Source organism: Hippocampus comes, unplaced genomic scaffold (genome assembly GCF_001891065.2).
Source record: "Hippocampus comes isolate QL1 unplaced genomic scaffold, H_comes_QL1_v1.1 scaffold22, whole genome shotgun sequence".
In the NCBI taxonomy this organism is placed as follows: domain Eukaryota; kingdom Metazoa; phylum Chordata; class Actinopteri; order Syngnathiformes; family Syngnathidae; genus Hippocampus; species Hippocampus comes.
Genome location: NW_017806175.1, coordinates 3972480 through 3987638, shown reverse-complemented (window position 1 = coordinate 3987638; position 15159 = coordinate 3972480). Strand labels below are relative to the sequence as shown.

The window sequence follows — 15159 nt, the reverse complement described above, 5'->3', positions numbered from 1 at the left end:
CCCGCCCCCCCACACACCCATACAAATATGATGACTTTAGTCATGAAACTTATTTTTAACCAATTTTGTAATAGGACTTTTAAAAAAAGTGCGATATTGTATTGCTCCTAATATTAATCATAATAATTGCATGGATGTTTTGTTTTGTTTTTTTTTCTCCGTGAAATAAATGATTACAATAAGAATCTTTAACAACTCAAAGTTGCCCGGGAGAAGTGACAACCTCTTGCCAGTATTAAAAGCTGTTTAGGTGACAAGTGCAAGTGGGGAACTTGCCTTCATTCGGAACACGTTGGCTGCGCTTCCAGCAAAGTGGGCACATTCCAGCTTTGCATGGCTTCTGTAAAAGAAAAACAATCGACATATTTAGGCTCATTTTTTTATATATTCCAAGTTGTAAAATAAAAGAGTAGCAAATGTGTATGCAGTCCCCTTTCGTTCATTCAAGTGCAGCTATGATAAAAAGACGAGAAGTTTGGACAGAATTCATCCAAGATTATGATCTTCAGGCGATGGTGCTCCATAACTTCACATGACTTCGAGCGCAGCGTGCCGCACTCTGGTTTGTGTTAAGAGTAATTACCGCCATTAAAAAAAAAAAAAAAAAAAGAAGCCCAGCGCGTCAAGGCTCCGCGGAGAAGTCCAGCGCATAAGCTCACCACTTTTCCATGTCTTAAAGTCTTCACTTGAGTGTGCATGATCTTCTCACTGCATGACATGATGACTAATGGCATGGGATGCTGCGCATACACACACACACACGCACACACTCAGACACAGACAGAAAAAAAAGAAGAAAGTGAAAATGTCTTCCACTTTGTCTGAAACTGAAAATTCAATTAAAGTTCAATTCCTGCCACAAGGCACGATGACGCTCTGGATTAAATAAAGCAGCCTGGATTTATTTCGTCTGGGCGGAAACGTTGCCAGATATTGCAGTATGTTCATCGCACTTAATTTCGATGATAAAAAGCTCGTCCCCGCAAGACGATTTGACTCTCTGGCGGCCGCTTCCCCCCTGACGACTGGATGCGGCATTGGCAGCGTGTTCAAATTGGAACCGAAGGAAACCTTGGTCAGATTTTTTTTTTTTTTTTTTTCAAGTCAACAATTTCAAAGAATAACTTGAAATCCCGGCAATGGGCTTGATCCCTCAAATGCCTGATTACACCGTGTCTCCTAAGCCAGATGATTGTTTATAAAAGCCAAAAGTGGCGATCGTGCCAATAGCAAAGTCGCAGCACATGCGCTTCTGCACAGCACATAACAAGAACCATATTCAAAACGCAATCTGGCCTGATGCTGATTTCATATGCTGTAACATAAGAGGTGCAAGTCACAAACAATGCCGTCTTGTCGGCAGCAGAGCCCCCCCCCCCCTCCCCCCCCCATGGTGTCAGAAATGTCAAACCAAAATCTCTCACTATGTTCCCAGCAAGGAACAGTCACATTTCTCAACCCAGTACTCGGTGATTCGTTGTCAGCAGGGGCGGAGCTACATGGTGGCCACTCGACAGCAACCCCACTGGCCACCCCCACATCTAAGGGAAGAATTCTGTGATGCGGATAATTTGTTCCACCTTACTGCCGTTTCCACACAGTTGAATTAAACTGAGGAAACGTGGATACGCTGCCAGCATCGAGGTTATTATAGTTCGGGAAAATGTATGAAATAAAAACTAAATAAACATTTTTGTGAACATAACAAAAGTGCTTTTGTTTTATTCAATCATGCCGTCGACATATACAGTATTCCCCAAAAAAGCTAAAATGAATGAAAACGAAACTAAAACCATGTATTAACCCCCGCCCCCCAAAAAAAAAAAAACTAAAAAAACATGGGACGCATGTGACCGCATTTTTTAAATTTTGCTGTGCTAGAAAAAAGTGGAGCGGTAATTGCACATCCACTGCAGTAGGTGGCAGTGGCGCTCATTGTCGGAGAGTACGGAAGGAGTATTAGCGCACTTACCACAATTTTATTGACAAATGACACCATTTGTTGTGATGGTGGTGAATTTGTGGGGGCAACATTTTTTCTTCTTCTGAGTAACAAAAAAATAATTGAGAAGCGCTGTGCCAAAGCAAAGAAATGGGAAGCTCATCAAAGTGTTGATTTTTACCATTCCTGTTTGTATGAATGTACCGGGCAAGGGCGCATTTGATCACGATGCCCTTTCACGTCCACGCCATGTAAACACGTTTGTCCACATACAAATGCCAGACTGGCTACGACCATGATGGAAAAAGATGAAACCGCAGCATTGTTTTATTTTTATCCACACCGCTTGTTTTCCTTCTTCTTCCACAGCAAAGCGACATGAACTCCTTCCTGTGGACAGTGAAGCGCACGCCCCCCCTCCCCCCTTCCTACCTGTACGGTACCATCCACGTGCCTTACACGCGAGTGTGGGACTTCATCCCGGACATCTCCAAGCGGGCTTTCCGCAACAGCCACAACGTTTTCTTTGAGCTGGACCTAACCGACCCGCTCACCGTCTCCAAGCTGACCAGCTGCCAGTTACTCCCCCACGGGGAGAACCTCCAAACGCTGCTACCTCGAGACTTGTACCGCCGCCTCAAACGCCACCTGGACTACGTCAAGCACATGATGCCGTACTGGATGACGGCGGACCAACGCGGCCGCGGGCTCTATGCCGATTACCTGTTCAACGCCATCGCGGGGAACTGGGAGAGGAAGAGGCCCGTGTGGGTGATGCTGATGGTTAACTCGCTGACCGAGTGGGATGTGAGGTCCAGGGGCACGCCGGTGCTGGACTTGTTTTTGGCGCAGGAGGCCGAGAGGATGGGAAAAACGACAGGGGCGGTGGAGCGGGTGGAGGAGCAGTGTCACCCTCTCAATGGCCTCAACTTTTCTCAGGTAAGGAGAAGAGCGTTGACTTTTTTTCTTTTATTTTTGTTTCCCCGTCATGGATGATTTTTTTTTCTTTTTTCTTGCAAATAGCTTGGCAAATATGAAACATAGACAGTCTGCACATCTGGCAGCAATGTAACATGGCAAATTCCATTGAACATCATCCGAGACATATACTGTATCTCTCTCAGATCGGGTTGTCGGTTGTCGGCCTCGAGAAATGTCATTTTATAAATCTTCGGCCATTTTGAGAGCTTTCCCATCCACAATAAAAAAACACTGTAATTTTGGAACTCTGTTCATCCTGATGAACATTTAACATATAAACCCCATGACCCTGAAAAAAATCACATCCGAGAAATCTTTGAGAATTTAGTACACAAAGCCAGTTCTACAAAAATATCTGAAATTTGGTATGCTGGATTATCATAAGTAGATCCACAAAAAAAAAAACCCAAAAAAAAAAGTCTCAAGAACATATGCTTCAACGGTCATTTTGGCACTTTCCAGAAGTCCTTCAAAGACAATTTTTTCCAATCTGAACATTAACTCCACAAGCTGGGCAAAATTAATCGTGAAAAATTTGAATGAATGTCATTGCGTGTCGTCGGCGCATGGCACCAAACCTTTTGTCCTCATCGCTAAAAGGAGGTCAACTTTGCAATACCATGCTGGGCCTTTAGGGGGCGTGACAAGCTACACACAAGCCAAGCAACACGAGCACCACCGTCTCAAGCAGAAATTCAGCGCCTGGATGCCTTTCCCAAAGAAACTTGGGAGAAGAAAACATTCAAAGGAGAAAACGTGATTAAAACATTTGTGTAGGTGACAGTTTTACGGTGATGGATCTCCCCTGTGTGTGTGTCCACAAAGCTAAATGCGCACAGGGTGACCACTGTCAGCATGAGACAGATCGGACGAGGTGAGAAGAGCGCAATGCTCTCGTTTCCATTAAAGCAGTCACACTCTCTGGCTTTTGCCTCGCGGGGACTTGTGATGAACAACTCCAAAGACGACTGGAACAAACTCAAAACGCCATGAACATAACACGAGTTTTTAATTAATTGTTTTGGGATGAACAAATTTAAGAAAGGTGCATCGAATTAAATAGGGAGCAACGCTAATCCTAAACTATTCCTCTCGTGGGAGGTCCCCATAAAAATCAGCAATGAGCCTTGACAAGATGAGGAAGACGCTGCGCTGAAATTTATGCTCTCCTTTGCTCTTTGATGTCGACGGAGAAGAAATATCTCAGTCGTGCAAGACTGCCAGCCCGACATGTGTTGTGCATGCGCGCCATGTCCACACACACACACACACACACACACACACACACACACACACACACACACACACACACACACACACACACAAAAGCAAATCTCCATTTCATGCACAACTGAATATGTCGGAGGCCTTAGCCTCCACGTGATAGGTCAAAGGGGGCCCGGGAGCTAATTCTGGAAACAAACGCGCTCCAAGCATTTTCGCTTTCATTAGAAGCTCCTAACGACGCTGTCACAGTGGCGCTATATATGCACCCCCGACGTGCCTGGAAGCTCTGCGGCTCCCTAAATAAGCCGAGTCGTCCCTCGTCGGCGTGGAAAAAGAAGCTGTCGGAGGGGCTTTGCATTTCGTATGGTTTGAAGATGCACTCCCTAAATTTAGAATTGTACTAACCCATCCATCCGTATAGAGCGGAACTTCAATGTTTATGACTAATTGAAGGAAGGGCTTGTTCGTTATAGCCAATTCATCAAAGTAGGTTTTTTTTCTTCCCCTTTAAACACCCAATACAGTACAAAATAATTTGTTTTTCATTTAAAAAAAGCTTGAAACCGTTTGAAAGTTGATTGACCGTTACCTTGATTGGGAGGCGCGAATAATGGCGTGCATCTGGCCGCGTTCACGCACAGTTGTTTGTCTGGGGACCAGTCCAGGGTGTACAACCCCACCTGTCGCCAACAGCCAGTGGTGTAGAAAATGGATGGAAGGAAAATACCCTGAAGGAAGAGTTTCAAAACGAATGGGAAGACTTTTGAGTTGGTGGGAATTTACCTGTCTAACCTGAGAGAGCCTTCCAAGTTCCACTCCATGAAAATGACCCCAATTTGGAAGCAAAGCATTGTCCAAAATCTCTGGAAGGATCAAGATTTCAGAGGAGCCAAACCCCAACACATTGAGGGGCACATCTCAATACATTTGTCTGTACACTGAGTCATATGTCACCGCTTGACAGGCTTTGCTAATTTCATCTCCAAAACAGCATTATTTTAATGACATTCGAGGCAAGGTTGGAGTCACACCCGAACAGGGTAGACATGTACATGTAGGGATCGAATCGATGGTAACGTAACTATTCTGTATCCCGTTTGGTACCTTTTTGCGCCTGGAAAGTGGGACTCTCGATCTCTGCCAAACGTTTCAGTGCCAGGGAACATTTTGTTGATGTTTCCCTTAGCCTCCAATCTTGCTTCCAAATATGTATGAACCAGCCCAGCTGACATGGAAACTATTATTGTCAATTATAACAATTTGTGATTTAATCTGAACGCTACGGTTGATTGGCTCCATGTACGCTTGACTGTAGGAGCGGCGAGGTCAGGGGGATACGTAGACGATGGATGTGAAGGCGGTGGGTGGGAACCCGAGAGAAGTCAAGTGAGATGGAGACCGACTGGGCTTGTGTGGTCAACTGCCTCGGCTAATCTGAAACATGAGCCACGTTAAAAAGGGAAATCCGTGTTGGGAAGGCTTCCAAACCCTGCCGGCCAACATGCTATTTGTTCCCAATAAAGGCAGCTTACAATATCCCGTAGCTGACTTTTGCGAGAGGCTCTTTACCAACAAGAGAGGTGGTCATTCATCATTGGGAAGCACCCGGCCTCGGTTCTGACGCTGCAGAGACCGCTGAAGGACCGGTGCAGAGCTCAGAGGAAGTCGTTTCTCCTCTGCAGCCTTGTTGGTAGTGGCGCTAGCGCTAATAGCAGCGAGTCATCGGTGCATCAAAGCGGTCAGTGCGCTCTAATGACAGCTGCGGTTTTGCACGGGACGTCTCCACGGGCCCCGGAGATCACAGTGAGGTGTGGCTGTCTCATCACGCAGGAGCGACTTCATAGAATGTGGAAACAATGGCCCGGTCACGGCGCATGCTTCTTGTCGAGTTGCCTTGACGCAGATGTAGCTTGACAGTCGGGTTCTGCGGTCAGCTGTGAAGCCGGATGCTTAATATGCGCGGCACTCGGGTCTTGGCTTGTTAAAGGGTGCAAACTGCACAACCGCAAAATTTCATCTTTGAAGTACCTCACGCGGTCGGCTCCATTACATACGCGACAGAGCGGAATGCGCGCAAAGGAGATCCACCAGCGTCGAACCACGTGGAAGCCATACGAGTCAAAACGGAAATCAGTGCACCCTTGCGCATTCGTCCTACATCTTAATGACCTGGATTGATTGGGAAGAGCTGTTTGAATCAACTCAAAAGGTGGAAAACAGCAGCTCTCGGAAGTAGGTTAGTGGACAGTCTGCAGAGGCGTGCTGGAGCCTATCCCAGCTCTTTTGGGGCAGGGTAGTAGGCGGGGCACACCCTGAACTGGTTGCCAGCCAATCGCAGGGCACACATAGACGAACAACCATCCACACTCACACTCACACCTCGGGACAATTTAGAGTGTTCAATCAGCCTGCCATGCATGTTTTTGGAATGTGGGAGGAAACCGGAATACCCGGAGAAAACCCACGCAGGCCCCGGCCGTGCAAACTCCACACAAGAACCCCGAAGCCGGAATCAAACCCTGCACCTCTGCACGGTGAGGTCGATGCGCTAACCACTGGCCCACCGGGCCGCTGGATAGTTCTAGAGAGATGGAAAAAGAATCACCACCAAGATCATCCTGGTGAATTTTAGGCTTTTCTGGTGGCAACATCTCAAAGCAGACATTCCAAAGGCCACTGCACGGATTGTTGGGTTGCATGGATGCAGACAGACCAAGGAGGACACAAGTTCTCCAGAGAAGGCACACAAAGGCCTACTTGGACTTTGCAAATGCTCATTCGGACCCCCATGACACCAACTTTGAATTGTTTGGCCACAATGATGTATCCCGGCTGTCGAACCTCAGGCTTTGAGCGTGTTTTTCCGGTCACAGGAAAGGGCATCAAGAAAAAAAAAAAATGGATAGACCAAGATTCTCCACGACGACATTGGGCGGTCTGCAGAGAAACGTATCCTTGGTCATTCGTAGACTCTTTAGGAGGACATAAAACCCCCCTAAAATAACAAAAGTGGTATATAAAAGCCCAATGATGTCTGTGCCATTTCCGATCCAGAAAAAAGAAAGAGACGAAGAGAGAGAGACATTTTTCCATCAAGAATTCCAGTGCACTCTAGCATGGCAACAAACTGTCCATCGGCCTCAGATTGGTCTACTGCTGTTCATTCGAATAGCGACCGCTGTTCCAAGTGGCGGCCGTGTTGGCGGGGGCATCTTCCCGCCAAAGGCTATGAATTCACATGAATTTAAGTTGTAACTTGCTCATTTTTCTGCTGATTTTCCTCGAGTACCCCAGTCGTAATTGCACCGCATTGGACGCAACCTTATGCAGCACAAGGTACCAGCATTCTCAGAATTTTTTTTCTCCTATTTTTAAAAGGCACACAGATATTCAAGAAAACAGCTCAGGTTATCTCCAGGGTGGCGCCAGCCTGCGGGCCTCCTAGCAAATAAACACCCTTATTTATTATTTTCCTTGGTTCACGTTGCAAGCTGAGCCAACCGAGCCGTGTCGAAGAAAAAGAAAAAAAAGCATCATATCTGTGGCGCCTGACTCCTGGGTAGGGGTTCAGGGGTCACGTGGGAGGCAGTATGGGAGTCGGAGGGGCAGCGGAGCGCTAAGGAGACTGGCAGTCTGCCGGGGTCAGTCTGGGCAACGGAGCACGGCGGCCAACCTTTGAGCAAGTTTTAACACCAGTTGGGACTTGAAAGGTGTGGCTAATTCTTTTTTTTTGGTAGATGTGCCATGACCGTGGAGGAGGGGACGGCAGGAGGTGTCGTCCTGCTGCTAAGGTGGAGCTTTTATAGCTTCAGCGGAGCGTCCACTTCCGTCCGTGAACCGGATCCATTTAAAACAGTGGTTCTCAAACTGAGGAGCCGGTCTCCCGGGAGGTCAGACAGCTGTTACTTGGGGTCCGCGAAAATGAATCGATTGTGGTTGTGAATGATTTCTTTTCTCCCATGGGCAATTTCGAGAAATATAATATAGATGTCTTCATACTGCGGAAGGAAGTCGGAGCCGACGGATGTGTCATCAGATTGTTTGTACCTAATGAAGCATCAGATGAATCAGGCCCACAGAGGAGGGGGAAAAAAAAAGGGATTCCGTGTCTGAACTTTTGCTGCTTCGTCTCCTCGCTCCATCAATCTGTCCGACATGTCCTGAGGCTGCCGTTGTCCCGCTGCTCACCCACTGCTCGTGTGCACGCGCAAAATGAGGGATGACAGAGGAGGAGATTCGATTTAAAGCGTGCGAGTTGACGTGTATCCTCTCTTTAGACGGGACGTCTGAGGGTGTTTCGCATCCAAGCTGTAATTACCTGCGCAAATATGTGGAAAAACTGCAAGGCAGCACGTATCAACCCCGATCATCTGCTCGCATCGGCAGACAGACGGCAGTCCCCACTGTTGCACAAATGACTTAATAGGCCCCCTTAATGACCAAATAGCCCGCTGCCATCCAGAAGCACTTAGACAATTACATGCTAGCCTGGCTGGCTGTGAGATGGAGATGCAGAGAAAATAAAGGGTGCATGCTAGACAGCGGGGATAAATCACCGTGTTTTTACATCAATTGGAAGAAAACATGAGATTAAAGAAGAAAAAACAGTGAAGGCGGACAGGAAAAAAATCAGTGCGCCTTCAAGAAATAGTCCATTTACAGTTTTTAGTGATAGGGGAAAAACAAGTCATTCATCAAAAGTTGAAAGAGCTCAATAGAGCAATTATGGCAAAAATCAGGAGAGAAATTATGTCTGTTGTTCCGTTAGCCTCTCATATCTGAGAGAAGTGGCAGGAAAACAGGCCAAAAAGCATCATGTCAAGGGGCGTGGCAGGCCGAGAGGCTACACAGTCGCGGACTAGGAGTGCTTTAAACAAATGCGAGCGTGTCGAAATAAATTTCACACATCCGGTTTTCACCTTTTTATCAACCGTGCCCGTCACGTTCTGTTGGTCTGTCACGTTTCTGACAATCTGTCAAGGCTTCTTTGCCGGGCAGTTGTGTAACATATTGGCGGCTGCAGCACAGTCAAATTAGCTCCAGAGTCGGCATCAGTGAGCACATACTAAAAGCACAATAAATGTTTGATATTAGTTTCTTGTCAACAGCAAATTCAAGAAACAATTTCTTGTACCAAAACACAGGATACAAAAGAGGCCGTAATTCACATCCACACTACGCATCTCCCTCCGCCTCTACTCTCAGGTTTTTCTTTCATGTTCACCCCATTTTACTACGATTCAACTTCACCTCGTTTTACTGCGACGGGGTTTCTCATCCTCTCTGTGACTGCCGTGGCAAATTTTCTCACAGTTTAAAAATCTCGACAGGCATCCAACACCAACCGCGGCCTGTCACGTTTGTCTCACGCCCATCCAGTTCCGTCAAAGCTGACGTGAAAAAAAAAACATGCCGCGGCCACCGGGAAACGTTGTGTCAACAGAGCCTATCCTCCAAAATATGTTTTTCATTTTTTCCCTATTTGACTTCCATTCAAAAAGAAAAAGAAAATCCCGTCCTGATACAGAGCCTATCCTCCAAAATATGTTTTTCATTTTTCCCAATTTGATTTCCATTCAAAAAGAAAAAGAAAATCCCGTCCTGAATTCTAGTGGGAGCGGGCCGGCTCTTTTTTGTTGCTGCAAAGGCCTTGAATTTCCCTTGGGATGAATAAATAACGATCCATCATTGTACACTGTATTTCTGCTTTTCCCATCAAGGTGACACACCGGCGATGAGAGGTTGTTTAGAGATGGGAGGCCACGTAGTTTTCCAGAAGGGCTGAATGAGGTTAATCTCAGGTTGTCTGGGCCATGGGCTGATTGATCACAGACTGGAATGTGTTGTGACTGATTTCCTCCGAGACCCACTTGGCCCCTTTGGAATGTTGTTGTCTTCTGGGATGTCAGTGGTTTATAACTTTAGTCGTTCACGTTTAGTTTTTAAGCAGGGATAGCACCTTTGATGTGCCCGTGGAGTTGTGATGAGCAGCCGCATAATCACCAGTTAAATGTGGGGTCATAGATGTGCAGGAGCCTATCCCAGCTGACCTCAAGGTACAACCTGGACAGCCAAATCGTAGGGCACATAGAGACAAACATGGACGACAGTCAGGGAAACTACATTGAATTTTCAGTTTAAAAAAAAGGTAGTGTAAATGGGGTATGGACATATGTCCACTTTGTAATTGTGTTTAAAAAAAAAATGCAAATTCATACTTGGAGCCGACTAGAGCTAAAAAAAAAAGTACAAACCAAAGAGACCCACAAAACCAACCCATTTTCATTTTTGGGGGGCCTTTTGGGAAAATGTGCAATTTCCCAAATAATTGACTTCTAAATATTCTTCCCGTCTTTGGCCACATTATTGTGTCATGTCCAAAAGATACACAATCAACAGATGAAAAAAAAATCACTTTCAAGTAAATGCCGCCTTCATTCCATTTCCATATTTTGTCATGGGGAAAAGGAATGAGAACTCCGAACAAAACATTAAACGTTAAATTGTGAGGTTGGCGCGCTATTTCGCATTTATCTTGGGCGTTTAAAATTGGACAGCGGCCTGCACCGCTCCCAAGGAAGGGTGCGTACGAACCAGGCGGAACATAAAAGATTTCCAGTAAGCCTGGGTATGCAACTTTCCATGTCGGACACTTGTTGGTCTCACATGAACTCAGCCTCTCTCGCTCACTCACTCACAGACTGACCAGTAGTCATAAATACTGTCGGTGCCACAAGAGAGCGAGTGTGTGTGTGTGTGTGTGTGTGTGTGTGTGTGTGTGTGTGTGTGTGTGTGTGTGTGTGTGTGTGAGCGCGCGCATGTAAGGCAGGCTTGTCGAGGATTAAGTGGAATTAGCGGAGCCCTCTAACTGAACCCACTTCTAATGTGACCCACACATCTCCTGTGCCCCATTTTGCCCCCCGTCCGCACGATACACAAGCCAGCGGAGCGCTTCAGCGTCGCGTTGCTCACCTCTCTACGTCATTTGCACTCGCTCCTTCCATTATTTTTAGCGACTTGGAGAAATAGCTCAGGAATTAGAGCCTGGTTAAATATTGTAGGAATTGAGTTGGATTTGGGAACGAAAAGTTGGGCCTTTTCATGAGTTGAAACGATCAGGCCGTGATTTGAAAGGGCAACGCCTTCAAAACGTAAAAATCGATCAGTGGACACGCTACAGTGGCAGAATTTCCATCAAGATAGAATCACTTGAACCAAGCAGACCGAAGTATCATCACTGAGAGTTTATTCATCACAAAATTATAGTCAGAAATTTAATGAATGCAAAAATGCTCATGAAATAAACTGGATTTTTTTTCTCGTATCGCCTTCAGACCAAAATTTGCTTTGAATTGGAAATTAAAAAATATATATATTATTGAAGGGGCATTTTGGAGTCTAAAAAAAAAAAAAATTATTCTTGAAGGGGCATTTTGGAGTCGAGTTGACTTCGACTCAACCTTAATGCTTATCAAATGCTAAATGCTTGTTCGGCTGCAGAAAATCTACTCCCGTCTTTTGTGCTTGGCTCATAAAAGCTCATTCTGGAAAATGTTATTCAGAAATGCTCAATTTCCTTCAGCCTTTCCCCTAATGCAAGAGTGACAGCCAGCATATTGTTGAACCCCCCGCCCCCACTCCTCCCATTGGGGGGGATTCCATTGTCCAGACATTTATTGTCATTATTTAGACTCTGAATTAACTCAGCATGTCTGTTTATGGAACGGAGGAAACCAGAGTCAGAGACTGTTTTCTGGTATGTGTCACATGTGTAGCTGTTTTTCTATTAGCATCGCGACATCCAAGGGGGCGTGTCGCACTGGGCGCCATTCAAGCTTGGACCGCCACTTGCCTGACTTTTCAGAGAAATCACAAGTCCCTAAACTGGCCGTGAGTGTGAATGCTTGTTTGTCCATCTGTGCCCCGAAGAAGATGAGGAAGAAGCGGTTTTGCAGAAACATCAGGTACCGTTACACCTCAGTTGATGTCCTACCGGGTTTCACAAGGGGGCAGATGACACCTGAGAGTGAGCAACCAACAGCGCCCGGGGGGGGGCTTCTTAAAACACTGCGGGTCAGTGAGATTCATGGGAAAAAAAAAAAAAAAGATCCAAACCAGAAGTCGGCTGTCTGTGCGGGACGTGCGGCCTCACATTTACATCAACCTTCATTAAAATCCGTCTGACCCTGCCGGTTAACAAACGTGTTTTACGACGCTTTGCCAAGTGGCCGCTCCGAGAGAAGGCGGGTGAGAACGCTTCGAATGCCGCTTCGGCCTTTGAAATTCCCAGCGACTTTTTCTGAGCCTGATTGACTGAAGGGGGGCGGTTTCCTTGATCATTGGCCTCCCAATGACCCCGCCCCCCCCTCCCCGCCCCCTCCTTGCCTTTGGCTAAACCCACAGTAGTCCCCTTAACTCACCCTCCCAAGCAGCTCAACGTGCAACGACACCGACCTGAGCCAATTAATCTGTGCAGATGACGTTTAATAGGATAAGCAGCTGGGAGGACATATCTCGAGTGAGATATTTGACAAAAAGGGATACCCAGATCAAGATCATTATTGACTGAACGTTGTTGAATTCCTCTCCAGCTCACATTTCTGATTCAATAATGCAAAGAAACTTGCGTTAGCTTGCGTTTGACGTGCGACCTGGTCAATCCTTACCACGGGAGGATTATTACTTGTTTTTACTTGTACACCACAAATTAATAGATAACTAGTTTTGAAATCAGTCAAGTCGATTAAAATAGTTTGTTCAATTCTTGTTCAAGTGAGGGTAAACAGGGTAACAACATGATTGCAAAATCTCAACGTGATTTATTCCACATGACAAGTTGACATTTTGGTGCAGAGCTTAGCTGGTTGACACACGTGATTTGCTTTCGCGGCCCACATAAATTGACCTGGCGGGCCAGATCTGGCGCCCAGGCCTCGAGTTTGACAAAGGTGCTGTAAAGGAAATACGGCTTTGGTTTATGACGGAGGCGACGTACTGTAACAGAAATGTCGATGTGCTGCAAGTCAAAAATCGTAGTTAGCGCTAACCTATGCTAACGCGGTAGCTAAGTCACTTTTTGACTATAAAACAATCAAATAAAAAAAAAAAAAACTGTCTCGTGACACGTGAGCACGTCCTGTATTCTAACGGTGCTGCACAAACGAGTTCATTGTCCACTTTTCTTAAACAGAGTCATAAACGAGGACTCCGTGTAATGTATATTCCGCCAAAGAAAAATCACAGCGAGGCCTCAGGGAGTTCTCATTCTCCCCCCCCGCCCCTGTTTTATTTAAGGCCCTCTTCCCCTTTTTCCGGCGCGGCTTATATCACGCTCAATTTCACCTGTCAGTTGGCGGGGCGGCTTTTCCAGCACTGGAACAGTTTAGACGTAATATCGCACACATGGCGGAGTTAGGTAGAGCGCAAATGAGACGAGGAATCAAATGCACTTAGTAAGTCGTCTCCGTTTTCCGGCGGAGGACGGCGAGAGGAAGAAGATGAGAAAGAGGAGACGGTAGACCACGAGATTCTTAGTGGGTGGCTCATCTCTCATCTTCCCGGCGGACTACGTCAGTGGCCCTCAAGCTTTTTCGTACCGTGGACGGCTTTCGCATGGAGTTATTTCTTCACAAACCAGTTCAAACATGGTTGTTCTTTCTTTTGTGGCTCGGTACCAAATTATCCACAGATCAGCACTGCTCTGCCAGTGGCAGGATGTGAATTTCGTCAATGGATCTGGAGTGTCGCAATTACAGACATTATCGATACAATACCAAAAAATTTTTTACCTGTGTTACATGGATCGGTATTTATCTGATAACGTGACAGAAAGACAAAACATTGAAATAAAATACATCATACTCAGCAGCAGAGATATCAAATCCAGGTCCAGAATGTAAAAAAAAGCCTGTCACAGTTTGGCATTAGCGACAGGTGCTTTTCGGTTACCTGCCGGTTGAGTAGAAGCGCCTTTGGCTAAAGCTAAACTGGGACAGGTTTTTTTTACCTTCTGGACCTGGATTTGACACCTCTGCTCATCAGAGATGTCGATGATTAAAATTTATGGAGACAGAAAACTACAGACTTGTTTTGCCAGTTGTACTTCGCTTGCTCTTAATAACCAATCAAAGGAAACAAAATGCGGACAGTTTGGTGGGGCGGCTTCGCTAACTGACCCCGTGAGGCTAATTTGAAATCGGAGTGGTTAAAAGAAGCACGACCATTGAGTATGTTTTTCCTTTCGACATCGAAGAACTCGAGGTCCTGAAAATTGAATTGACAGTCTTTTACCTTTTGTCTGCTTCTATTGCTCACGTTTCTTGGACGCGTTGAGCCTGTTAAGCCAATTTTCTTGCTCTGTACGCTCGTGCATGCGCAGTGACAAAAATCTATTCGTTGTTCATTGTTCATCAGCCAGCACTCGTGATTCTGAAGGCCGTGGGTTGATTGGATAGACAGGACAGTTTATTCAAGTTGAAATCGAACTGGATGAAAAATCCACAACGATGCACTGGAAGTAGTGGAGCCAAGAGAAACACGTAATGCATGACATGTAATGCAAAGAATCGACTCTTGGCAATAAAGGGATACCATTTCATGTACCTTGGCTCACAGGCTTCATTTGTTCCGTGAATTACTACACATACTGCAGTAATCGTGTTGTTGGATGTGTGCCTTTTAGGGCCGACTGAGTGACATCAAATTTGTAGTTGACTTGGCCAGCAAATCTTTTGTATCATTTTGTATTTGTGTTTGACTGTTTGTCCCATCAAGTGCATAGGCGACTGTTTTCCTTGCCCACGCATGAGAGTCTTCGAGTACCTTAACGTATTTTCTGCACTAAAAGGCGCTTCGGATTATAAGGCGCACCTTCGATGAATGGCCTATTTTAAAACTGCTTTCATATATAGGGCGCATAGAAAAGAAGGTACGATCGTGGCTGCGGTTGCACCATGCATCCACTAGATGGAGCTACGCTAAAGGGAATACGATTGAATACAATACAGCTT

General features: G+C 45.9%; 1 protein-coding gene across 1 annotated transcript in view; it reads left to right on the top strand.

Moving 5' to 3' along the window:
• LOC109531928 (metalloprotease TIKI2-like) overlaps positions 1–15159 on the top strand; it is a 74455-nt gene that overhangs the window by 1316 nt on the left and 57980 nt on the right. Inside the window, exon 2 of the mRNA XM_019896465.1 lies at positions 2312–2881. Coding sequence (XP_019752024.1) covers positions 2312–2881 — 570 coding nt within the window. The remainder of the gene's footprint in view (positions 1–2311; positions 2882–15159) is intronic.